This window comes from Salvelinus fontinalis, chromosome 24 (assembly GCF_029448725.1).
Source record: "Salvelinus fontinalis isolate EN_2023a chromosome 24, ASM2944872v1, whole genome shotgun sequence".
Lineage (NCBI taxonomy): Eukaryota > Metazoa > Chordata > Actinopteri > Salmoniformes > Salmonidae > Salvelinus > Salvelinus fontinalis.
Genome location: NC_074688.1, coordinates 20560967 through 20587420, shown reverse-complemented (window position 1 = coordinate 20587420; position 26454 = coordinate 20560967). Strand labels below are relative to the sequence as shown.

Below are 26454 nucleotides of genomic sequence, written 5' to 3'. Positions count from 1 at the left end.
TGTTACACACGTTACCACCAGATCAATGCTGTGAACCTCTCTGCTGTAGGCTACTACGCACTGTTGAATTTGAAACCTTTTCTAGAGTAAATACTAGTAAATACATTGAGAGATGGCCTCACTGCATACATTTATTCAGAGCTTGAACACCTGGAGAGACCCAATAGCAAACCTTCTCCTTCCCCTGTATTGTTGGAAAGTCTTTGGGGTGAAGATATGTTTTTGTGTGTAAACCACAGACGTTGCTCAGTACAGGCTGTAGTGATAAATTGCTTTCTTCTTAGCAGATGTGACCCCCAAACCTCTCAAAACATTCCTGACCAGTGTGACACTTACCGTTGACGGTGAGAGAAACCTCCTTCTCCCCGGCGCCGACTCGCGGAACCACAGCACGGCACACATATTTCCCAGCATCTTCCTGCCTCACAGCCTTCAGTGTCAGGATGTTCTCGTTGCTTAGTACCTGCCGCACGGAGGTCAAGAGTCACTGAATGAGCAGCGAGAGGTCACCTTCTCATTTGAGGCAGCACAAAGCAGCCTATGCTCCTCTTAACGCCTTAAAGGTCACCTCTCTTCTATTATTAAAATCCAATTTGAGACCAGGCTCATACGAGAGAGGGGCGGTTTTGGTCTCCATCTCCAGGCTCGGAAGTTTGATGTGTACGGAGTTGAGGAATGAGCCTGGCTGGCAGATCAATTGCATGCCCCTTTGCTCACCTCAACACAGCTCCGGCCAGGAGTCAGGGAGCAGGGCCGCTAACGAGCCTGAACCGCTAGCTGCCTCAGGATTTTGAGATTAATGAGATTTTGAAAACAACTGATTTGAGCTCAAAGGGCACTGCTTTGTCACCTGAATCCTGCATGACTGCTGCGGTTAGATTTTTTTTATAATTAATGAAGTTACTGCTGTGGCCAGCATGATATGGGGGTGGTTGTGAAAAACATACCAATATAAAGTAAATGACATTGAAAGTATAGGCTAACCTGATTGGAACAATGGATCACAATCTACAGTGTATTGCACCTAGTCAAAACAAGAAATTCTGAAAGACATTGGATAAGGGAATACTTACCACCCCAGAGCCCCTCTTCATCCAGACGATGGTGAGGGAGGGGTTTCCAGTCCAAGCACAGTTGAATACAGCATCAGACCCCAGATCCACCTGTAAGGACTGGGGCTCTGCAGACATGCGTGGACCAACTGCAGGAACACAGACACAGTCAGTACAATCAACACAACGCCACCAGCAACACAGAACATTCTATAACACAGTACCATACGGTCAGCTACAGAATGTATCTAAATAGGATGCATAACATTGGGTGGACATCAGTATTGGTTAGACACAGAAAGAGCAACACAGTAGTAGCACTCACAGTAGACGTCGACGTTGCGGCTGATGTTGGTGCTGCCCAGAGGGTTGGTGACCTCACAGGAGACTGGCTCGGTGAAGAAGGAATGGTCCACAATGACCTCATATGTGTCCCCAGAGACCTCCTTTATCACATTGCCTCCTTTGGCCCACCTGTAGTGAAGGGCAATCCAGAGAGAGAGAGAGAGAGATAATCTACTGTTACTCACAAATTGCTTTGACCGTATTGTTGACCTATGGTCGCCTGGCTTATGGTTGTCAGAAAATACTCTGCTGATGGCCCAGAATACCTGCAGAAGGAAGACATTTTGAACACATGTTACCACCAGACCAATATGAAGAATGGGTTGCTTCTGACAAATAACGTTTCAGTCTCGGTCATCAGTGAGGGATGATGGCACCTGTCTGAAGGATGAGAGGATGAGGGGAGAGGAGGGAGGGATGAAACATTAAGACGGTTTCTCTCCTTCCATGTCAAGACCACGTTGTTCTCTGAAAAAAACATTCCTGTGTAGGTTCTCTGCTGGCTTCAGCATATTTTTGTGGCAGCCATCCATCCCCTGACGACTCTGGCTGACACGTACTGTATGGTAGAGTCACCCTGATGATGCCGGCTGACACGTACTGTATGGTAGAGTCCCCCTGACGATGCCCGCTGACACGTACTGTATGGTAGAGTCCCCCTGACGATGCCGGCTGACACGTACTGTATGGTAGAGTCACCTTGATGATGCCGGCTGACACGTACTGTATGGTAGAGTCACCGTGATGATGCCGGCTGACACGTACTGTATGGTAGAGTCCCCCCCTGACGATGCTCGCTGACACATACTGTATGGTAGAGTCCCCCCCTGACGATGCTCGCTGACACGTACTGTATGGTAGAGTCCCCCCCTGACGATGCCGGCTGACACGTACTGTATGGTAGAGTCCCCCCCTGACGATGCTCGCTGACACATACTGTATGGTAGAGTCCCCCCCTGACGATGCTCGCTGACATGTACTGTATGGTAGAGTCCCCCCCTGACGATGCTCGCTGACAGGTACTGTATGGTAGAGTCCCCACTGACGATGCCGGCTGACACGTACTGTATGGTAGAGTCCCCCCCTGACGATGCTCGCTGACACGTACTGTATGGTAGAGTCCCCCCCTGACGATGCCGGCTGACACGTACTGTATGGTAGAGTCCCGCCCTGACGATGCTCGCTGACACGTACTGTATGGTAGAGTCCCCCCCTGAAGATGCCGGCTGACACGTACTGTATGGTAGAGTACCCCCTGACGATGCCGACTGACACGTACTGTATGGTAGAGTCCCCCCCTGACGATGCCGGCTGACACGTACTGTATGGTAGAGTCCCCCTGACGATGCCGGCTGACACGTACTGTATGGTAGAGTCCCCCTGACGATGCCGGCTGACATGTACTGTATGGTAGAGTCCCCCTGACGAAGCACGCTGACACATACTGTATGGTAGAGTCCCCCCCTGACGATGCTCGCTGACACGTACTGTATGGTAGAGTCCCCCCCTGACGATGCTCGCTGACACGTACTGTATGGTAGAGTCCCCCTGACGATGCTCGCCGACACGTACTGTATGGTAGAGTCCCCCCCTGACGATGCTCGCTGACACATACTTATGGTAGAGTCCCCCCCTGACGATGCCGGCTGACACGTACTGTATGGTAGAGTCCCCCCCTGACGATGCCGGCTGACACGTACTGTATGGTAGAGTCCCCCCCTGACGATGCCAGCTGACACGTACTGTATGGTAGAGTCACCCCCTGACGATGCCGGCTGACACGTACTGTATGGTAGAGTCCCCCCCTGACGATGCTCGCTGACATGTACTGTATGGTAGAGTCCCCACTGACGATGCCGGCTGACATGTACTGTATGGTAGAGTCCCCACTGACGATGCCGGCTGACACGTACTGTATGGTAGAGTCCCCCCCTGACGATGCCGGCTGACACATACTGTATGGTAGAGTCCCCCCCTGACGATGCCGGCAGACACGTACTGTATGGTAAAGTCCCCCCCTGACGATGCTCGCTGACACGTACTGTACGGTAGAGTCCCCCCCTGACGATGCCGGCTGACACGTACTGTATGGTAGAGTCCCCCCCCTGACGATGCTCGCTGACACGTACTGTATGGTAGAGTCCCCCCTGACGATGCTCGCTGACACGTACTGTATGGTAGAGTCCCCCCCTGACGATGCTCGCTGACACGTACTGTATGGTAGAGTCCCCCCTGACGATGCTCGCTGACACGTACTGTATGGTAGAGTCCCCCCCTGACGATGCCGGCTGACACATACTGTATGGTAGAGTCCCCCCCTGACGATGCCGGCAGACACGTACTGTATGGTAGAGTCCCCCCCTGACGATGCCGGCTGACATGTACTGTATGGTAGAGTCCCCCTGACGATGCCCGCTGACACATACTGTATGGTAGAGTCCCCCCCAGACGATGCTCGCTGACACGTACTGTATGGTAGAGTACCCCCCTGACGATGCCGGCTGACACGTACTGTATGGTAAAGTCCCCCCCTGACGATGCGCGCTGACACGTACTGTATGGTAGAGTCCCCCCCCTGACGATGCTCGCTGACACGTACTGTATGGTAGAGTCCCCCCTGACGATGCTCGCTGACACGTACTGTATGGTAGAGTCCCCCCCTGACGATGCTCGCTGACACGTACTGTATGGTAGAGTCCCCCCCTGACGATGCTCGCTGACACGTACTGTATGGTAGAGTCCCCCCCTGACGATGCTCGCTGACACGTACTGTATGGTAGAGTCCCCCCATGACGATGCTCGCTGACACGTACTGTATGGTAGAGTCCCCCTGACGATGCCGGCTGACACATACTGTATGGTAGAGTCCCCCCTGACGATGCCGGCTGACACATACTGTATGGTAGAGTCCCCCCCTGACGATGCCGGCTGACACATACTGTATGGTAGAGTCCTCCCCTGACGATGCCGGCTGACACGTACTGTATGGTAGAGTCCCCCCCTGACGATGCCGGCTGACACATACTGTATGGTAGAGTCCCCCCCTGACGATGCCGGCTGACACGTACTGTATGGTAGAGTCCCCCTGACGATGCCCGCTGACACATACTGTATGGTAGAGTCCCCCCCTGACGATGCCGGCTGACACGTACTGTATGGTAGAGTCCCCCCCTGACGATGCCGGCTGACACGTACTGTATGGTAGAGTCCCCCCCTGACGATGCCGGCTGACACGTACTGTATGGTAGAGTCCCCCCTTGACGATGCCGGCTGACACGTACTGTATGGTAGAGCCCCCCTTGACGATGCCGGCTGACACGTATTGTATGGTAGAGTCCCCCTGACGATGCCCGCTGACACGTACTGTATGATAGAGTCCCCCCCTGACGATGCCGGCTGACACGTACTGTATGGCAGAGTCCCCCCCTGATGATGCCGGCTGACACGTACTGTATGGTAGAGTCCCCCTGACGATGCCGGCTGACACATACTGTATGGTAGAGTCCCCCTGACGATGCTCGCTGACACATACTGTATGGTAGAGTCCCCCTGACGAAGCCGTCTGACACGTACTGTATGGTAGAGTCCCCCTGACGATGCTCGCTGACACATACTGTATGGTAGAGTCCCCCTGACGATGCCCGCTGACACGTACTGTATGGTAGAGTCCCCCCCTGACGAAGCCGTCTGACACGTACTGTATGCACGTAAAAGCACCTGATGTTAATACATTGACACAGGATTGCATGAAGAACATCCGTTTGTGTTGGAGCGATGCCTCCTAATTTCACCGCTTCTGTCTTGTTCGGCATGCCATACTGGATGGTTCCCTATTGCTGTGGGAGACAGGGACAATTTATTAAAGCGAGCCAGGGCATGAGTGGATGTTTGGTGCTGCTTCTCGGTCACATTTACAAGGTATTTTGGGACATTCAACTCTGTATACTCTTAATCCTCTCCCTTTTTCCCAGAAAGAGATACATTTGCATACTCTTGTGGGCGAAGAAAACCTTTCAACTTCTAACTGTCACAAAACATGGATCTATTTTCTCACCCAAGACTACAGGGTACACTGTGCAGTATTCCAGGGATACTGGACTTGTTTATTATCCATGAGTGAAGCCTTGGTCTATGCTTGACTGGAATAGTATAATTTAACTTCTTTGGGGTAGGGGGCAGTATTTTCACGTCCGGATGAAAAGCCTACCCAGAGTAAACGGCCTGCTACAAAGCCTTAAAAGCTAGAATATGCATATTATTAGTAGATTTGGATAGAAAACACTCCGAAGTTTCTAAAACTGTTTGAATTATGTCTGTGAGTACAACAGAACTCATATGGCAGGCAAAAACCTGAGAAAAAAATCCAACCAGGAAGTGGGAAATCTGAGGTTGGTCGATTTTCAACTCAGCTCCTATTGAAGATACAGTGGGTTATTGGTAATATTGCACTTCCTAAGACGTTCACTAGATGTCAACAGTCGTTAGAACCTTGTCTGATGCTCCTACTGTGATGTGGGGCCGAAGGAGAGAGGAATGAGTCAGGTCTATCATGACCTGAACATGCCCTGACCATGCGCGTTCATGTGAGAGCGAGCTCTGTTCAATCGCACTTCTGAAGACAATGGAATACTCCGGTTGGAACATTATTGAAGAATTATGTTAAAAACATCCTAAAGATTGATTCAATACTTCAATACTTGTCATGTTTTTACGGACTGTAATATAACTTTTTTAAGTTTTCGTCCGTACTTTCCGCTGGACCTGCCCGCGCGTCATGAGTTTGGAAAGTGTACTGAACGCTAGAACAACAAGGAGGAATTTGGACATAAATTATGGACATTATCGAACAAACAAACATTTATTGTGGAACTGGGATTCCTGGGAGTGCATTCTGATGTAGATCATCAAAGGTAAGTGAATGTTTATAATGTTACTTCTGATGACTGCATAATATGGCGGATATATTTGTGTCTTGATTGGGCTCTGAGCGCCGACTCAGATTATTGCATGGTTTGCTTTTTTTGTAAAGCTTTTTTGAAATCTGACACAACGGTTGCATTAAGGAGAAGTGCATCTAAAATTCCATGCATAACAGTTGTATCTTTTAGCAATGCTTATTATGAGTATTCCTGTAAATTGATGTGGCTCTCTGCAAAATCAAAGGATGTTTTCGAACTTCTAAACGTAAGGCGCAAATGTAAACTCAGATTTTTGGATATAAATATGAACTTTACCAAACAAAACATACATGTATTGTGTAACATGACGTCCTATGAGTGTCATCTGATGAAGATCATCAAAGGTTAGTGATAAATTGTATCTATATTTCTGCTTTTTGTGAATCCTCTCTTTGGCTGGAAAAATGGCTGTGTTATTCTGTGAATAGGCACTCACCTAACATAATCGTTTGGTTTGCTTTCGTCGTAAAGCCTTTTTGAAATCGGACACTGTGGCTGGATTTACAACAAGTGTATCTTTAAAATGGTGTAAAATACATGTATGTTTGAGGAATTGTATTTATTGGATTTCTGTTGTTTTGAATTTGGCGCCCTGCAGTTTCACTGGCTGTTGCAGAGGTGGGACGCTACCGTCTCACGTACCCTAGAGAGGTTTTTAAATGAGAATAGATTACCTCATTCATTCAGCAAGTGAAGCAGCTTTCTAATTGGCTCCAGTAGATTTTTCTCTGCTGCTCATTTTGCTGCTGAGGAGACTATGTTTCCACACTATAGGAGCTAGTTCACTGCGTGCAAAATGAAGCCACAGAGATCACTGTCAGCTTAATATCCACAGGGACACCTGTGTTTCCAAAAAATATTAAAATTAGGGCATATGGGTGTGCTTGGCTCGTCTGTCCCTTCCTTACATAACTGATCCAGGAGGACAATGTGCTGGATTCGAGAAAATATATTAATAACGTTACAGTAATCTACACAAAGCAAACATTCTGTGTGTATAGTCCCTCAAGAAAACAATTCTGTACACAAAATATTGAATTAAGTAGTATGATAGTGACTATGATAATGACAACACACTGTCTGAATATTAGATGTCAATAAATGCGCTGATGATGACAGTGATCATCAGTGCCCTCTGAATCTCAGTGTCTGATGATGAATGACTCTCCACAGGCTGTGACTGAGAGTGTAGGGTTGATAGAGTACAGTGAGTTAAGCACAGAAGTTTGGCCAGCAGGTTTCTCCCAAATGGAGTGTGAGGCTGCCAGGACTGGGAGGTCCACAGTGCAGAGAGAGCAGAGACAGAATGCTAGTGCCTGCAGGGAGTGTGAAAGCTCGGCTGGTGTGCTGGTCCCCATCCAATAGAGTCTAAACATAGCCAGCTCTGCATCCATCAGACACCTGCATCTCCTCTGGGAGGGCAGAGGGGCCAGCGAGAACTTACTCAACAGCTCACTTACCACCCGGACCTATTCAGGGATGTAGGTCACACAATGAGGTGCAAGTCAGGTGTGTGCCTCAGGGTGTTTGTGTATCTCTCTGTCTGTGTGTGTGTGTGTGTGTGTGTGTGTGTGTGTGTGTGTGTGTGTGTGTGTGTGTGTGTGTGTGTGTGTGTGTGTGTGTGTGTGTGTGTGTGTGTTTGTGCATGGCAATACCAGTGAAATCCGTGTTTACCAGGGAAAGAACAGTGAAAACCCAACCTTCTTCTCTCCCACTGAACTGATTAAGGGGACAAGAATGGTCAAACTGAATTATATTAAATTAAACATCTAGCTATGTTATTAACATATAGAATACATTATTATTATCAGCATGGTTATGTACATCACAGCACAGATTATGTTGCTCATTTGCATTTTCATAATGTTGAATATATTAAAAAAATACTTATTTCCATGGAAAATAGGCACTTTCATAATGATGTGTTGATCAAATCGCACCCTGATGTTCTATGAATAAAATGTGTAAAACAAATAATACAGAAATGTCTCTTGATTTGACATAATATGACAAAAGGCCCAATATTAGAAGAGAGAACAAAAAATGGTCTATAGTTTTATACATTCCAATATACTGTCTGCCATTGGGTAGGGAACATGAGCAAAGATGATGAGACTGTCAGTTTGGTGCCTCACAATTCAAATAAAACCAGGAAGTCTCTTTGTCTGGCAATGAAATAACAGCATCGTAGAACATCGCTGTTGTACCTTCCTTTAAAACATTACTGTCATTAGCGGCATGGTTCCAGTCAAAATAATGTGTACAGCCAAAGTGTTTATGCCAGTAGAACAGACAAGATTAATTTAATTTGCTATGCCTGTTACTTCGTGTTTTTCTCTCTCTCGCTATTCTCGTCGGCTGGATGCACTGGGTGGCACAAAGCGAGTCGCAGAGGAAGCACGGTTGTGGAAAAACAAACAGTGGCAATGCCCACAGACAATGTGACGGAAAGCGCCATGATGGTAAAGCTCTTCATTAGCCACCTCAGAGACACAGACGAGGAAAAGGTAGATGGTAAAACTGACAAAACAAAATCAAAGTAGCAACAACATCATAATTGTTTAACTGGGGAGAGAATTGGGGATGGTGTTTTCTGGGCGTGAAGAGGGATGTGTTTGTTGTCGCGTAGTAGAGTGTGCAGGTGAGAGAGCTGAAACTCCTCTTCTGTTGTTCCCTCTCTGGAGTGCCTCTTCTTGGAGTAGTGAAAAAAAAAGCTTTTTATCTTTATCACCAGGGCGTTGAATATGATTTTGATGTATTATGGTTGCCCCTCCTCCTTCCATTATGTAATGAAGATCCCTTAACAGCTCTATTGTTTTACAATTCCTTGATTCACATCAACACACTCAGACAAAAACACGAACTTACTTCCAACAGTACTTCCCTCCCTATCTAGCCTATGAGTCGCTAGAAAACGCTATCATCCGTTTTTCAGAGATACAGTCTTTTCAACCTAACTTCTGTTTTCCCTGAAAAACGTAAATGGGAACTCCACTCAGGCATCTTTCTTTGCCTGCTACGTTAGGTGACTCCCTATCTTCTACTCCTATCTTATCCACTATCCCTGAGACACATGTTCTCTCCTGGCAGGAGTAAGGGATCTGGCTCTGCCTGAGCGATATCTGTAGACTAGAGACTTATTTCCATTCGCTTTGTGAAGCAACATTCATAGAGTGGCCAATCACAGCAGATCATAGAGAATAGAAATCACCATGTCATTGACTCTTCCTCTGCTACCGTGACTCTGTATGTGTGTGAAGTGCTTATTGAAGTGGAGGATGGCAGAGTCGTATTCTGAAGATGGATGGCACTCTGGAGGTTAGAAGAGAGGCCATCACTCTAAGGGCTGCCCTGTCCTTGTGCCATATCTGATCTCCAGAGACATGCTGTATTAGAGCTGACTAACAGCCACACCGCACCACTAGCTCCCTACTCTGCACTGCTGTAACGCTCTCCGGGGGACAAGGAGGCTTCTCCTCAATCAACTCCCCAGTGGAGACAGGAACAGTGCAACACTCCCACATGTAGACTGAGGGAGGCTGGAGATAAAATAACAAATGATTATTTCTAAGAATGTGTGCTAAAATTAATCGGAAATGAATCTGCACGGTTGCATATTGAAAATAAATGATATATTATCACAGTCCAGTGAACAGCAGTGAAGTGTGGGTTCAGACATGCAGAGGACTCAACTAAAAGTGGTATTGGATCCTAACACTAGTGAAACCCTTCTAGAGAGTGTCTATTTCAGCCTAAAGTTCAACCTCCCTCCTTTTTTCATTACATTATCCATTGGTTTCCTAGGCTAAAGGAATCTGACCCAGCAAGGCTCCTAAGGACCCAGGCCCTGTTAGTGAAACATTGATCCGGGTCCCACTACAATAGAGACTGAGTTCCACGGTGATTGTAGCAGAAGACCTGCCTTTGGTGTATACCTGCACAATCAAACACAAGTCTTGTTTGCCTTGATATCTGTTTTTTAAAAGGGCAGAATCCATCAAAGGAACGTCTCTGTTTTGCCACCTGTGAGTGTGTTGTAGATCCATTTCATTTCCCAATACTGCTTCAGACTCAGTGTCGGCTGGGCAATTCCCTTCGCTATTGATTTTGTTCCACTTATTCTTCCCTTGCTTTTAAAACCCTCACAGAAAAGCATGTCTTGACAAATCACCTTGGCATTACACCTCTTCAAGGACCAAGTTTCATGAGAATTTCCCCAATCCTCTCTGAGAGGAAAGGAAACGTTTCTTGTGAGAATTGAAGAACTCAGTATTCCAAATCAAGTCTCTCAGTGTGTGCTTGAAGTTGTCAGGCAGAATCCAAAACGGATTGAGAAAAAGCACAAGACATTCAGCGTAGTTCAGCGTAGATTCAGAAGATCAACCCACTCCTTCCACTCAAATGTCCATTGGTCCTGCTGCAGTACTCTGACACTCATGTCACCCTTTTAACATGATACCTTGCAACCCTGGCATCCTCAACAGATACAACACAATGCCAGCTCTTCTCCCACTCAAGGTAATGTATCTATGTTCAGGGGATATAGACAATAGTATCTCAAAACAAAACCATGCAAGTCAATGCATTCATTGGTCTCTAAGTACCTGACTGGGAATGAATTTCAACAGATGTTTGTCATTTGATTTTTCTCTGTATGTTTTTCTGTGAATATTTTCCAAATCGACAAGAGATTTAATAGTGTCACGGCATCATAAGAATTCTCTGACAGTGATTAATACCATCAATAGTGAAGTGCCACATTTGACTTAATGTGAGAAGTTATTAGCTACAAGCAACATTAATCAGACAGGACCTTTGTATATCATTTGAAGTTTTTGTCAGCGTTTTACTTTCTCATTATGGGGCATTGCATAATGCATTATGTCTGCCTCACATATATTTTGCTATAATACATTTCTCATTGAGAAACTAGTAATGGAGTTTAAAGTAAAGTTCTGCGACAGCACGTCTTACCAAGGAACCAAGTTCAGAATGAAAATAATCTGATATAGACGAGAGAGAGAGAGAGAGAGAGAGAGAGAGAGAGAGAGAGAGAGAGAGAGAGAGAGAGAGAGAGAGAGAGAGAGAGAGAGAGAGAGAGAGAGAGAGAGAGAGAGAGAGAGAGAGGAGAGAGAGAGAGAGAGAGAGAGAGAGAGAGAGAGAGAGAGAGAGAGAGAGAGAGAGAGAGAGAGAGAGAGAGAGAGAGAATGTATAGGTAGGTAATCTTACCTGTACAGTGTGACGGGTGGGTTAGCCTTGGCCGAGCAGTGGAACTTGACAAGGTTTCCTTCCAGAATGGGCTGAGGCTCCACTGACAGATTGACAAGTGGCAAATCTGTATGGACACAGACCAGAGACAGACGACCAATTAGAAAGACCCCTGTAACAACCTTACAGTAATCTAGGGCTGTTGCAGAAACTAGCTTGCCATTTTCATTTACCAAATAGACCAGCATATTCCCCCTATAGTAACTTATGTTGTGAGATATTTTTACAGGTGCGGAAATACACTATCTATACTTGTTTTACATTTTCATTGGAGACATTAAACAGCAGAAAAACAAAGGAAATCAAATCAAATAGTGCATCTCTTCGTAATGAGTTTTTCAGTAATTGTCAATTTGCAAATAAGGATTAATTGAGACCGTGATTTTCCCGCCAAGCACTCCATTATAATTACAATAATTAACAAACACTGAGTTAGACACAATTAAAAATGATCTTAAAATAGCAAGCACATAGATTATGTTAATTCAATAAACAGCAATTAAATGTAACTAAAGGTATAGAATTATTTTTGAAGATGATTTTTGAAGTCGACCTCAATCAGCCCGACTAACCGTTGCCTGTATATAGCTTCGCTACTGTTATAGTCTCGCTACTGTATATAGCCTCACTACTGTTATTTTTCACTGTCTTTTTTACTGTTGTTTGTATTTTTTTTACGTATCTATTGTTCACCGAATACCTTTATTTTTTACTTAAAAAATGCACTGTTGGTTGGAGCCTGTAGGTAAGCATTTCAATGTAAGGTCTACACACGTTGTATTTGGCGCACGTGACAAATAAACTTTGATTTGATTTGAATCGCTTTTCATCTCTGGACGGCAAATGGTGTATCCTCCACTTCGGTCCCCCTTTATGTTCACATAAAACATTTCAAGTACGGCAAGCTATTTTTCAATTAGGTCCAGCATTGATGAAAGGGCCATAGCCTGTGAAGTATGTAAAGTAATGGAGGGCCAAAAGTCCTCATCAAACACTGGGAGTCTGAGTGATAAAAAAACTATTGCCTTTCAGCAGTATAAGCCCCATCTCTGAACATCGTGGGGCGACTCAAAGGTTGTCTGTTATCACTAATGGAACACGGCAGCCACGAGCATGGCCCCTCTCTCCTTCTCTACGTCCGCTGCTTCAAATGGGCTATTGCCTCTTAACGTCTACTGTTGTTACATCCGTTGTTGGAATGAGACCAAGGTGCAGCGTGGTAAACGCACATCTTTCTTTATTTTGATGAACAACAACAACAACAAAAAAAAGATAAACGAACGTAACGTTCTGCAGGCTACACAGTAACTGTACAAAAACAAGATCCCACAAACTAAGGTGGGGAAAAAGGCTGCCTAAGTATGATCCCCAATCAGAGACAATGATAGACAGCTGCCTCTGATTGGGAACCATACCCGGCCAACAATGAAATAGACAAACTAGAATGCCCACCCAAATCACACCCTGACCTAACCAAATAGAGAAATAAAAAGGCTCTCTAAGGTCAGGGCGTGACAGTACCCCCCCCAAAGGTGCGGACTCCGGCTGCAATACCTGACTCTATAGGGGTGGGTCCGGGTGGGCATCTATCCTTGTGGCGGTTTCGGTTCGGGACGTAGCCCCCGCTCCACACGCTGATCCCTCCGCTTCCGTGGAACCGGACCGTGGATTGTCGCCGGAGACTCTGGACCGTGGATCGTTGCCGGAGGCTCTGGACTGGGAACCCTCGCTGGAGGCTCTGGACTGCTGACTGCCGCTGGAGGCTCTGGACTGCCTACCGCCGCTGGAGGCTCTGGACTGCCGACCGCCGCTGGAGACTTTGGACTGCAGACCGTCGCTGGAGACTCTGGACTGCAGACCGTCGCTGGAGACTCTGGACTGCAGACCGTCGCTGGAGACTCTGGACTGCAGACCGTCGCTGGAGACTCTGGACTGCAGACCGTCGCTGGAGACTCTGGACTGCAGACCGTCGCTGGAGACTCTGGACTGCAGACCGTCGCTGGAGACTCTGGACTGCAGACCGTCGCTGGAGACTCTGGAATGCAGGCCGTCGCTGGAGGCTCTGGAATGCAGGCCGTCGCTGGAGGCTCTGGAATGCAGGCCGTCGCTGGAGGCTCTGGAATGCAGACCGTCGCTGGAGACTCTGGAATGCAGACCGTCTCAGGAGGTTCCGGACTGTGGACCGTCTCAGGAGGTTCAGGACTGTGGACGATCTCAGGAGGTTCCGGGCCTTGGATCATCACTGCAGGCTTCGTGCCATGGATCATCACTGGAGGCTTCGGGCCATGGATCATCACTGGAGGCTTCGTTTGTGGAGCAGGCACAGGACGTACTGGACCGTGGAGCCGCACTGGAGGTCTGGAGCATAGAACTGGCACAACCCGTCCTGGATAGATGCTCACTTTAGCCCGGCAAGTGCGGGGCGCTGACACAGGACGCACTGGGCTGTGCAGGCGCACTGGAGATACCCTGCGTAGAGCCGGCGCAGGATATCCTGGACCGAGGAGGCGTACTAGAGACCAGGAGCTCTGAGCTGGCACAACCCATCCTGGCTGGATGCTCACTTTAGCCCGACAAGTGCGGAAAGCAGGCACAGAACGCACCGGGCTAAGGGTGCACACTGAAGGCACGGTGCGCAGAACCGGAAAACATGGTATCTGAACCGTGACCAACTCCTCATCGTAATTACAGGGAGTTGGTTCTTGTTCCCACCTTTGCTCCGCTCGCCACCCCGTGTGCCCCTCCAAAAATTGGTTTAAGGCTGCCTCTCGGGCTTCCGTCATTTCCTTGATTCCTGGTTTCGTCGCCGTTGTTCCTCCCTCGCTGCCTCCGCCTGCTTCCATGGAAGGCGATCCCTTACGGCCTGGATCTCCTCCCACGTCCAGGATCCCTTACCATCCAGGATATCATCCCATGTCCAGGATGTCTGCTCCTCCTGGCCACACTGCTTGGTCCGTTTGTGGTGGGATCTTCTGTTACGTCCGTTGTTGGAATGAGACCAAGGCGCAGCGTGGTAAGGGCACATCTTTCTTTATTTTGATGAACACCCCCCCCCCCCCAAAAAAAGATAAACAAATATAACGTTCTGCGGGCTACACAGTAACTGTACAAAAACAAGATCCCATAAACTAAGGTGAGGAAAAGGCTGCTTAATAAGTATGATCCCCAATCAGAGACAACGATAGACAGCTGCCTCTGATTGGGAACCATACCCGGCCAACAAAGAAATAGACAAACTAGAATGCCCACCCACATCACACCCTGACCTAACCAAATAGAGAAATAAAAAGGCTCTCTAAGGTCAGGGCGTGACAACTGTGGCAACTGTCCAAGCCATTTCCATTTCTTGCTTTATATGTAGATCGCTTTTAATACAATCAAGTCCTTGATTTAACTTTGCTTGATGAAATCTAACAAACCTCTGCTGCGAAAGAGGGCAATTCTCTCTGAGTGCATATCCATAAATCATATGACTAATCAAATATATAGTGGGTTCCAAATTACTGACACTATTTTTTGTATTTGTATTTATTAAGGATCCCCATTAATTCCTGCCAAGCCAGCAGCTACTCTTCCTGGGGTCCAGCAACATTAAGACAGTTATATACAATAAAACATATTACATGACATTACATTTCATAACACTACGGAAAGAATTCAGACCCCTTGACTTTTTCCACATTTTTTGGAGACAGGACTGTGTCGAGAAACAGATCTGGGGAAGGGTACCAAAAAATTTCTGCAGCATTTAAGGTCCCCAAGAAAACAGAGGCCTCCATCATTCTTAAATTGAGGATGCTGGGAACCATTAAGACTCTTCCGAGAGTTGGCCGCCCGGCCAAACTGAGCAATAAACAATTAAAACATTTTTTGAATAAGGCTGTAACGTAACAAAATGTGGAAAAAGTCAAGGGGTGTGAATACTTTCCGAAGAGACTGTTTTTACAATACAACATCCATGTGTACGTGTGTGTAGAGTGGGTTTATTATCATGTGTATGTGTATCTCTGCCTGTGTGTGTCTCTTCACAGTCCCCACTGTTCCATAAGGTGTGTTTTTGCATGTTTTTTTTGATCTGATTCTACTGCTTGCATCAGTTACCTGACGTGGAATAGAGTTCCATGTAGTCATGGCTCTATGAAGTACTGTATGCCTCCCATAGTCTGTTCTTGACTTGGGGATTGTGAAGAGTCCTTTGGTGACATGTATTGTGGGGTATGCATGGGTGTTCGAGCTGTTTGCTAGTAGTTTAAACTGACACCTCGGTGCATTCAGCATGTCAACACTTCTTACAAAAGTAGTGATGAAGTCAATCTGTCCTCCACTTTGAGCCATGAGAGATTTACATGCATATTATTAATGTTTGATATCCATGTACATTTAAGGGCCAGCTGTGCTGCCCTGTCCTGAGCCAATTGTAATTTTCCAAGGCCTCTCTTTGTGGCATCTGACCACACGACTGAACAGTAGTCCAGGTTCGACAAAACTAGAGCCTGTAGAATCTGCTTTGTTGATAGTGTTGTTAAAAAGGAAGAGAGACTTCTCCCTATTTTAGCTACAGTTGTATCAATATGTTTTGACCATGACAGTTTACAATCCAGGGTTAGCCCAAGCAGTTTAGTCACCTCAACTTGCTCAATATCCACATTATTTATTACAAGATTTAGTTGAGATTTATGGTTTAGTAAATGATTTGTCCCAAAAACAATGCTTTAAGTTTTTTTTTAAGTTTAGGACTAACTTATTTCTTGCCACCCATTCTGAAACTACTGTAACTGCAGCTCTGTTGCAGTGATTACACTTGCTGTTGTAGCTGACGTGTATAGTGTTGATCATCTGTATACATAGACACACTGGCTTTACTCAAGTCCAGTGGCATGTCATTAGTAAAAATTGAAAAAATTGAGGGGCCGAGACAGCTGCCATGGGGAATTCCTGATTCTACCTGGATTATGTTGGAGAGGCTTCCATTAATGAAGAACCTCTGTGTTCACTTAGACAGGTAACTATTTTTCCACAATATATTAGGGGGTGTAAAGCCATAAAACGTACATTTTTACAGCAGCAGACTTTTAATTTTTTTTTATTTAACCAGGTGTGCCAGTTGAGAACAAGTTCTCATTTACAACTGCGACCTGGCCAAGATAAAGCAAAGCAGTGCGACACAAACAACAACACAGAGTTACACATGGAAAAAACAAACGTACAGTCAATAACACAATAGAAAGGTCTATATACAGTGTGTGCAAATGAAGAAAGATTAGGGAGGTAAGGGAATAAATAGGCCGTAGGGTCGAAAATCATTTCATTTAACAAATAAACACTGGAGTGATAGATATGCAGAAGATGAATGCAAAAGTAAAGATACTGGGGGGGAAAGGAGCAAAAAAATAAATAACAATATGGGGATGAGGTAGTTGGATGGGCTATTTACAGATGGGCTATGTACAGGTGCACTGATCTGTGAGCTGCTCTGATAGCTGATGCTTAAATTTAGTGAGGGAGATATGAGTCTCCAGCTTCAGTGATTTTTGCATTTCGTTCCAATCATTGGCAGCAGAGAACTGAAAGGAAAGGCGGCCAAAGAAGGAATTGGCTTTGGGGGTGACCAATAAAATATACCTGCTGGAGCACATACTACGGGAGGGTGCTGCTATGGTGACCAGTGAGCTGAGATAAGGGGGGACTTTACCTAGCAAAGACTTATAAATGACCTGGAGCCAGTGTGTTTAGCGACAAATATGAAGCGAGGGCCAGCCAACGAGAGCATACAGGTCGCAGTGGTGGGTAGTATATGGGGCTTTGATGACGAAACGGATGGCACCGTGATAGACTGTATCCAATTTGCTGAGTAGAGTGTTGGAGGCTATTTTGTTAATCACATCGCCGAAGTCAAGGATTGGTAGGATAGTCCGTTTTACAAGGGTATGTTTGGCAGCATGAGTGAGGGATGCTTTGTTGCGAAATAGGAAGCCATTTCTAGATTTAATTTTGGATTGGAGATGCTTAATATGAGTCTGGAAGGAGAGTTTGCAGTCTAACCACACACCTAGGTATTTGTAGTTGTCCACATATTCTAAGTCAGAACCGTCCAGAGTAGTGATGTTAGGTGGCGGGCATGTGCTGACAGCGATTGTTTGAAGAGCATGCATTTAGTTTTACTTGCATTTAAGAGCAGTTGGAGGCCACGGAAGGAAAGTTGTATGGCATTGAAGCTCGTCTGGAGGTAAGTTAACACAGTGTCCAAAGAAGGGCCAGAAGTATACAGAATGGTGTCGTCTCCATAGAGGTGGATCAGAGAATCACCATCCACAAGAGCGACATCGTTGATGTATACAGAGTAAAGAGTCGGCCCGAGAATTGAACCCTGTGGCACCCCCATAGAGACTGCCAGAGGTCCGGACAACAGGCACTCCGATTTGACACACTCAACTCTGTCTGAGAAGTAGTTGGTGAACCAGACGAGGCAGTCATTTGAGAAACCAAGGCTGTTGAGTCTCCCGATAAGAATGTGGTGATTGACAGAGTCGAAATACTTTGCCAGGTCGAAGAAGACGGCTGCACAGTATTGTCTCTTGTCAATGGTGGTTATGATATCGTTTAGGACCTTGAGCGTGGCTGAGGTGCACCCATGACCAGCTCGGAAACCAGATTGCATAGCAGAGAAGGTACGGTGGGATTCGAAATGGTCGGTGATCTGTTCTGCAGATTTTGCAGCTCTTTCAAAACATCAGCTATCTGGATTTGGGTGAAGGACAAATGGGGCTGGCTTGGGCAAGTTGCTGTTGGGGTTGCAGAGCTGTTGACCGGGGTAGGGGTAGCCAGATAGAATGCATGGCCAGCCGTAGAAAAATACCAATTGAAAAATTTCGATTATCGTGGATTTATCGGTGGTGACAGTGTTTCCTAGCCTCAGTGCAGTAGGCAGTTGGGAGGAGGTGCTCTTATTCTCCATGGACTTTACAGTGTCACAGAACTTTTGGGAATTTGTCCTACAGGATGCAAATATGTTTGAAAAGGCTAGCTTTTGCCTTCCTAACTGTGTGTGTATATTGGTTGCTAACTTCCCTGAAAAGTTGCAAATTGCGGGGACTATTCGATGCTAATGCAGTACCCCACAGGATGTTTTTGTGCTGGTCAAGGGCCGTCAGGTCTGGAGTGAACCAAGGGCTACATCTGTTCCTGGCTCTACATTTTTTTAATGGGACATGATAATTTAAGATGATGAGGAAAGCACTTTTAAAGAATAACCAGGCATCCTCTACTGAGGAGTGAGGTCAATATCTTTCCAGGATACCCGGGCCAGGTCGATTAGAAAGGCCTACTCTCTGAAGTGTTTTAGGGAGCGTTTGACTGTGATGAGGGGTGGTCGTTTGACCACGGACCCATTACAGAAGCAGGCAATGAGGCAGTGATCGCTGAGATCCTGGTTGAAGACAGCAGAGGTGTATTAAGAAGGCAGGATGGTCAGGATGATATCTATGAGGATAACCGAGTTTACGGATTTGGGGTTGTACCTGGTAGGTTCCATAATAGTTTGGGTGAGATTGAGGGCATCTATCTTAGATTGTAGGATATCCGGGGTGTTAAGCATATCCCAGTTTAGGTCACCTAACAGTACAAACTCTGAAGATAAATGGGGGGACAATGAATTCACATATGGTGTCCAGGGCGCAGCTGGAGGCTGAGGGGGGTCTGTAACAAGCGGCAACAGTGAGAGACTTATTTCTGGAAAGGTCGATTTTTAAAAGTAGAAGCTTGAACTGTTTGGGCACAGACCTGGATAGCATGACAGAACTCTGCAGGCTATCTCTGCAGTAGATTGCAACTCCACCCCCTTTGGCAGTTCTATCTTGGCAGGCTACTGATGTTAACATGCATGAAACCAAGGCTTTTACGGTTACAGAAGTCAACAAATGATAGCGCCTGGGGAATAGGAGTGGAACTGGGGGCAACAGGGCCTGGGTTAACCTCTACATCACCAGAGGAACAGAGGAGGAGTAGGATAAGGGTATGGCTAAAGGCTATAAGAACTGTTCGTCTAGTGCGTTGGAGACAGAGAATAAAAAGAGCAGTTTTCTGGGCGTGGTAGAATAGATTCAAAGCATAATGTACAGATAAGGGCATGGTAGGATGTGAGTACAGTGGATGTTAACATATGCGTTGTGTGACAATGAGAGAGGTTTAGTCTAAGGAGGCATGAATTAATGTAGGTGAGGTGTCCATATGTGTGTGGGGTGGGACGAAAGAGCTATCTAAGACATGTTGAGCGGGACTGAGGGCTCTACAGTGAAATAAAGCAATAGCCAAGACAGCAGTAGACAAGGCATATTGACATTAGAGAGAGGCATAAAGCATTCACAGGTGTTGATCAGGAGAGCTAAGACAACGACAGCTAAATGGCGATGAAAGGGCAGAGCGGGTAAGTTAGATACATACAGGGCCTGAGTCTGAGGCTGGGGCCGACAGGTAAACAAAATGAGGTACCGTGTTATTGAAACAGTCCAGGGGGCATCAGCTGTGTAGCCGAGTTAAAAGAGGGTTAAAAGAGTAGAAATAGGTGAGTCAGGGTGCTGTACGGTATTCACTACTACGCTGGGCAAGCAGGGGACACAGCATTCAGAAAAAGCCAACGGGCCGGGGCTAGTAGATGGTTCTGCGGCGTTATCGTAACAGAATAGCCTGTTGAGACCACATCGGGCGATCACGTTGGCAGTCCAGTCGTGATGGATCGGCTCCGTGTCGACAATAAAGGATCCAGGCCAATTGGCAAAGAAGATATTGTAGCCCTAGAATTAGTTGGTATATGGGCCTAGCTCGAGGCTAGCTCAAAGCTAGCTGGTGCTTACTTCGGGACAGAGGCGTTAGCTAACAATAGACTGTGACCGATAATTTCAAAAGCAGCATTGAAGTCTAACAAAACAACTCCCACAATATTTTTATCCTCAATTATTCTCAGCCAATCAGTCAGTTGTGTATTTAAAAAATGTTTTTTTACCTTTATTTAACTAGGCAAGTTAGTTAAAAACTTTTTATGGCTGCAAGCCCTAAGTCGGGATCAACATGACAACAGCCACTTCAAGTGCAGGGCACGAAATTCAAAATATATTTTTTAGAAAAATTTAACTTTCACACATTAACAAGTCCAATACAGCAAATGAAAGGTACACATCTTGTGAATCCAGCCAACATGTCCGATTTTTTAAATGTTTTACAGCGAAAACAGCACGTATATTTATGTTAGATCACCACCAAATACAAAAAAGCACTAAAATTTTTCACAGCACAGGTAGCCAGCACAAAGCCAACCTAACTAACCAAGAACCAACCAAACTAACCAACAAACAACTTCATCAGATGACAGTCTTATAACATGTTATTCAATAAATCTATGTTTTGTTTGAAAAATGTGCATATTTCAGGTATAAATCATAGTTTACATTGCAGCTACAATCAGAAATTGCACCGAAAGCAGCCAGAATAATTACAGACACCAACGTCAAATACCTAAATACTCATCATAAAACATTTCTGAAAAATACATAGTGTACAGCAAATGAAAGACAAGCATCTTGTGAATTCAGCCAATATTTCCGATTTCTTAAGTGTTTTACAGCGAAAACACAATATAGCGTTATATTAGCTTACCACAATAGCCAGAAACACAAGCCATTCCCCAGCAGCAAAAGTTAGCGATCGTAACAAACCAGCAAAAGATATATAAATTTTGACTAACCTTGATAAGCTTCATCAGATGACAGTCCTATAACATCAGGTTATACATACACTTATGTTTTGTTCAAAAATGTGCATATTTAGAGCTGAAATCAGTGGTTATACATTGTGCTAACGTAGCATCTTTTTCCCGCAACGTCCGGATATTTTTCTGACACTCAACTATTCTGACCAAATAACTATATATAAACGTTACTAAAAAATACATGTTTTATAGGAAATGATAGATACATTAGTTCTTAATGAAATCGCCCTGTTAGAATTCTAAAAATAACTTCATTACCACATCCAGCTTACGTTATAACGAGAGAGAGCCCAAATCTGGGCGCAAAATAATTGTCAACATATTCCGACAGATATGAAATATCCTCATAAAATTGGTCCTTCTTTTGATGATCTTCCATCAGAATGTTGTACAAGGGTGTCCTTTGTCCAGAACAATCGTTGTTTGGTTTTAGAACGGCCTTCTTCCCTCTCGAATTAGCAAGCTAACTAGCCAAGTGGCGCGTAGCTCTCCATCTTCACCATACCCAGAGAACGCAAGACGCCTAAACTCCCGAAAATATTTCAATAATCTGATGAAACTATATTGAAAAAACATACTTTACGATGATATGATCACATTTATCAAATAAAATCAAAGCCGGAGATATAACACGTCTATAACGATTGCTTTTCCGAAGCCATTACCGGTGACCTCTATGCGCTTCCTGGACAAAGGAATTCTGGGGTCATGTCATTCCAAGAGCTCTCTTTTCACCATAGAAACACCTAGAAACCCCATTTCACCTCTCACAGCCTATGGGACAACTAGTGGAAGGCGTATGAAGTGCATGTATACTCATACATATCAAGCACATTTATAGGCAGATCCTAGAACAGAGCATCGATTTCAGATTTTTCACTTTCTGACAGGAAGTTTGCTGCAAAAGGAGTTCTGTTTTACTCACAGATATAATTCAAACGGTTTTAGAAACTACAGAGTGTTTTCTATCCAATAGTAATAATAATATGCATATTGTACGAGCAAGAATTGAGTTCGAGGCCGTTTGAAATGTGCACCTTTTATCCGGCTTCTCAATACTGCCCCTGCAGCCCAAACTTAAGAACAAATTCTTATTTACAATGATGGCCTACCCGAGTGGCGCAGCGGTCTAAGGCACTGCATCTCAGTGCAAGAGTCGACACTTGCCTAGTTAAATATTTTTTTAAACCCTCCCCTAAACCGGACGTGCTTGTTGTAAGTGCTTTGCTTGTTGTATGTCCTTCCCTATAAGTGTGCTGAAAGTATTTTGTCAATTTGTTTACAGTAAAATAGCATTGCATCCGGTCAAACACAATTTTTTTCTAAAGTTTGCTAAGGGTTGGTAACAGGCTGATTGTTAGGCTATTTGAGCAAGTAACGGGAGTTACTATTTTGGGGTAGCAGAATTACTTTTGCTTCCCTCCAGGCCTGAGGGCACACACTTTCTATTAGGCTTAGATTGAAGATGTGGCAAATAGGAGTGGCATTATTGTCCGCTATTATCCTGAGTAATTTTCCATACATGTTGTCAGACCCCGGTGGCTTGTTATTGTTGATAGACAACAAGACTTCCACACTCACTTTACAGAATTCAATATCACAATGATTGTCTTTCATAATTTGATCAGTTATCTTTTTATGGCTGCAGGGGCAGTATTGAGAAGCTCTGATTAAAGGTGCCCATTTCAAACGGCCTCGTACTCAATTCTTGCTCGTACAATATGCATATTATTATTACTATTGGATAGAAAACACTCTCTAGTTTCTAAAACCGTTTGAATTATATCTGTGAGTCAAACAGAACTCATTTGGCACAAACTTCCTGACCAGGAAGTGGAAAGTCTGAAATCGATGCTCTGTTCTACTTCCTGCCTATACATGGGCATGATACGTATTAGTATACGTGCACTTCATACACCTTCCCCTGGATGTCAAGACGCGGTGAGAGAAGAAATTTCGTGTTTATCTTTGTCTGAAGTGGAATACAAGCTCTTTGTATGGCGTGTCTGCCCATTTCCTGTTTTCTGGAGAGCGCGAAAGGGGACATGGATTTGCCTAATGTTTAGCTGCCGTTATAGGCGACTAATATCTCCGGCTTTGATTTTATTTGATACATGTGACAATATCATCGTAAAGTATGTTTTTTCAATATAGTTTCATCAGATTATTGAACATTTTTCGGGAGTTTTGCCATGTTCCGTTCTCTTCCGTTTGTTGACATGGAGAGCTTTGTGCCACTTGGCAAGTGCGCTTGCTAATTCAAGAGGGAAAATGAACATTCTAAATCCAAACAACGATTGTTCTTGACAAAGGACACCTTGTACAACATTCTGATGGAAGATCACCAAAAGTAAGAAACATTTTATGATGCTATTTCATATATCTGTCGTGCATGTGAACTAGTCGTCGGCGCCCAAAGTTTGGGTACTCAGCTATACCGAAGCTGGACGTCGTAATGAAGTTATTTTTTAGAATTCTAACGCTGCGATTTCATGAAGAACTAATGGATCTATCATTTCCTATACAACATGTATTTTTTAGTTATGTTTATGAATAGCTATTTGGTCAGAATGTGTGTCAGAAAACGTGTCAGAAAAATATCGTTGCTGTTTAGACGTTGTGTAAAAAGTAGCTAAGTTAGCACAATGTGTAACCACTGATTTCAGCTCTAAATATGCACATTTTCGAACAAAACATAAGTGTATGTATAACCTGATGTTATAGGACTGTCATCTGATGAAGAATATCAAGGTTAGTCAAAAAATATATATATTTTACTGGTTTGTTACGATCGCTAACTTTTGCTACTGGGAAATGGCTTGTCTTTCTGGCTATTGTGGTAAGCTAATATAACGCTATATTGTGTTTTCGCTGTAAAACACTTAATAAATCGGAAATATTGGCTGGAATCACAAGATGCCTGTCTTTCATTTGCTGTACACTATGTATTTTTCAGAAATGTTTTATGATGACTAATTAGGTATTTGACGTTGGTGTCTGTAATTATTATGGCTGCTTTCGGTGCAATTTCTGATTGTAGCTGCAATGTAAATGTAACGGGTGTCTAGTTCTTCCTCCTCCTCGGACGAGGAGAGGAGAGAAGGATCGGAGGACTAAAATGCAGCGGCTTGTGAATACATAATGAATTTATTGAAAGACGACGAACACGAAAAACACTTGGAAAATTACTAAACAACAAAACGATGTAGACTGACCTAAAACATGAGAACTTACATAAAACATGAAGAACGCACGAACAGGTACAGACTACAACTAACGAACGAATGAACAAACCGAAACAGTCCCGTGTGGTGCAACCTACACAGACACGGAAGACAATCACCCACAAACAAACAGTGTGAACAGCCAACCTATATATGGTTCTCAATCAGAGGAAAACGTCAAACACCTGTCCCTGATTGAGAACCATATAAGGCTAATTACAAGTGACCTAAACATAGACACACAAAACATAGAATGCCCACCCCAACTCACGCCCTGACCAACTAAACACATACAAAAATAACAGAAAACAGGTCAGGAACGTGACAGTAAACTATGATTTATACCTGAAATATGCACATTTTTCGAACAAAACATAGATTTATTGTATAACATGTTATAAGACTGTCATCTGATGAAGTTGTTTGTTGGTTAGTTTGGTTGGTTCTTGGTTAGTTAGGTTGGCTTTGTGCATGCTACCTGTGCTGTGAAAAATGTCTGTCTTTTTTTTGTATTTGGTGGTAAGCTAACATAAATATATGTGCTGTTTTCGCTGTAAAACATTTTAAAAATCGGACATGTTGGCTGGATTCACAAGATGTGTACCTTTCATTTGCTGTATTGGACTTGTTAATGTGTGAAAGTTAAATATTTCTAAAAAATATATATTTTGAATTTCGCGCCCTGCACTTGAGCTGGCTGTTGTCATAAGTGTACCGACGTCGGGCTTGCAGCCATAAGAAGTTAAACTTGGATGTGTAGTGTCAGCGTTTGTTGCTGGCATGTCATGCCTAAGTTTTCTAATCTTACTTTAGGGGGTGGATCAGCTTTATTATTGCAGATAGATGTTGCTTCCATCAATGTAATTGTCTACATCATTTCCAATCCACCATATATTTTTTTGTGGTAAACATACGTATACAGTATATCCATATATATACATACACATACCCATATACATACACATACTATGAAATATTGGGGAAACCAGGCTTGGTTTTCACAGCTGACATTGAAAAGGCTTTTGATAAAATATGACTGGAGTTTATAAATGCCTGGAATATTTCAATTTTGGAGAATCTCTTCTAAAATGAGTTAAAGTTATGTATAGTAACCCTAAGTGTAAAATAATGAGCCACTTGTGTGGGTTGTAGACTCCGTCTCATGCTACCACTAGAGTGAGAGCACCGCCAGCATTCAAAAGTGACCAAAACATCAGCCAGGAAGCATAGGAACTGAGAAGTGGTCTGTGGTCACCACCTGCAGAATCACTCCTTTTTTGGGGGTGTCTTGCTAATTGCCTATAATTTCCACCTTTTGTCTATTCCATTTGCACAACAGCATGTGAAATGTATTGTCAATCAGTGTTGCTTCCTAAGTGGAGAGTTTGATTTCACAGAAGTGTGATTGACTTGGAGTTACATTGTGTTGTTTAAGTGTTCCCTTTATTTTTTTGAGCAGTGTATATGGGGGATACCATCATCCCACCTCTGCAGATTTTGCTGCGAGGAGGCAGAGTCATTACATAATTTATTTTGATACTGTCCATATGTAGCTCGTTTTGGTCGCAGGTCCAGGAATGCCTGAATAATTGCAACATTTACCTATAAGTAATGCTGCAGATAGCAATACTGGGTGATTTGAAAAGTCATAGTCAATCGATCAATAATACAATAATAATTTTTGCAAAAATGTTTCTTTAATTTACAATCTGTAGAAGCTATGAGAATAGAAAGGTTCAGTACTTTTGTGAAGCATCACAGCACAGTTGAAAAATATATGGCAAATAGACATCCAAAATGGATGGTGTTAAGAGATAGATAGATGCGAGGGGTTGAATGGAGCTGAA

At 44.4% G+C, this 26454-nt stretch overlaps 1 protein-coding gene across 8 annotated transcripts in view; it reads right to left on the bottom strand.

Moving 5' to 3' along the window:
* Nucleotides 1-26454, bottom strand: part of LOC129822117 (kin of IRRE-like protein 3) — a 219401-nt gene that overhangs the window by 22407 nt on the left and 170540 nt on the right. For all 8 annotated transcript variants that reach the window (XM_055880073.1, XM_055880080.1, XM_055880077.1 and 5 more), the window contains exons 6-9: nt 11585-11690; nt 1378-1526; nt 1074-1201; nt 337-463 (exon numbers count right to left, since the gene is read on the bottom strand). In XM_055880073.1, the coding sequence (XP_055736048.1) occupies nt 337-463; nt 1074-1201; nt 1378-1526; nt 11585-11690 (510 nt within the window). The remainder of the gene's footprint in view (nt 1-336; nt 464-1073; nt 1202-1377; nt 1527-11584; nt 11691-26454) is intronic.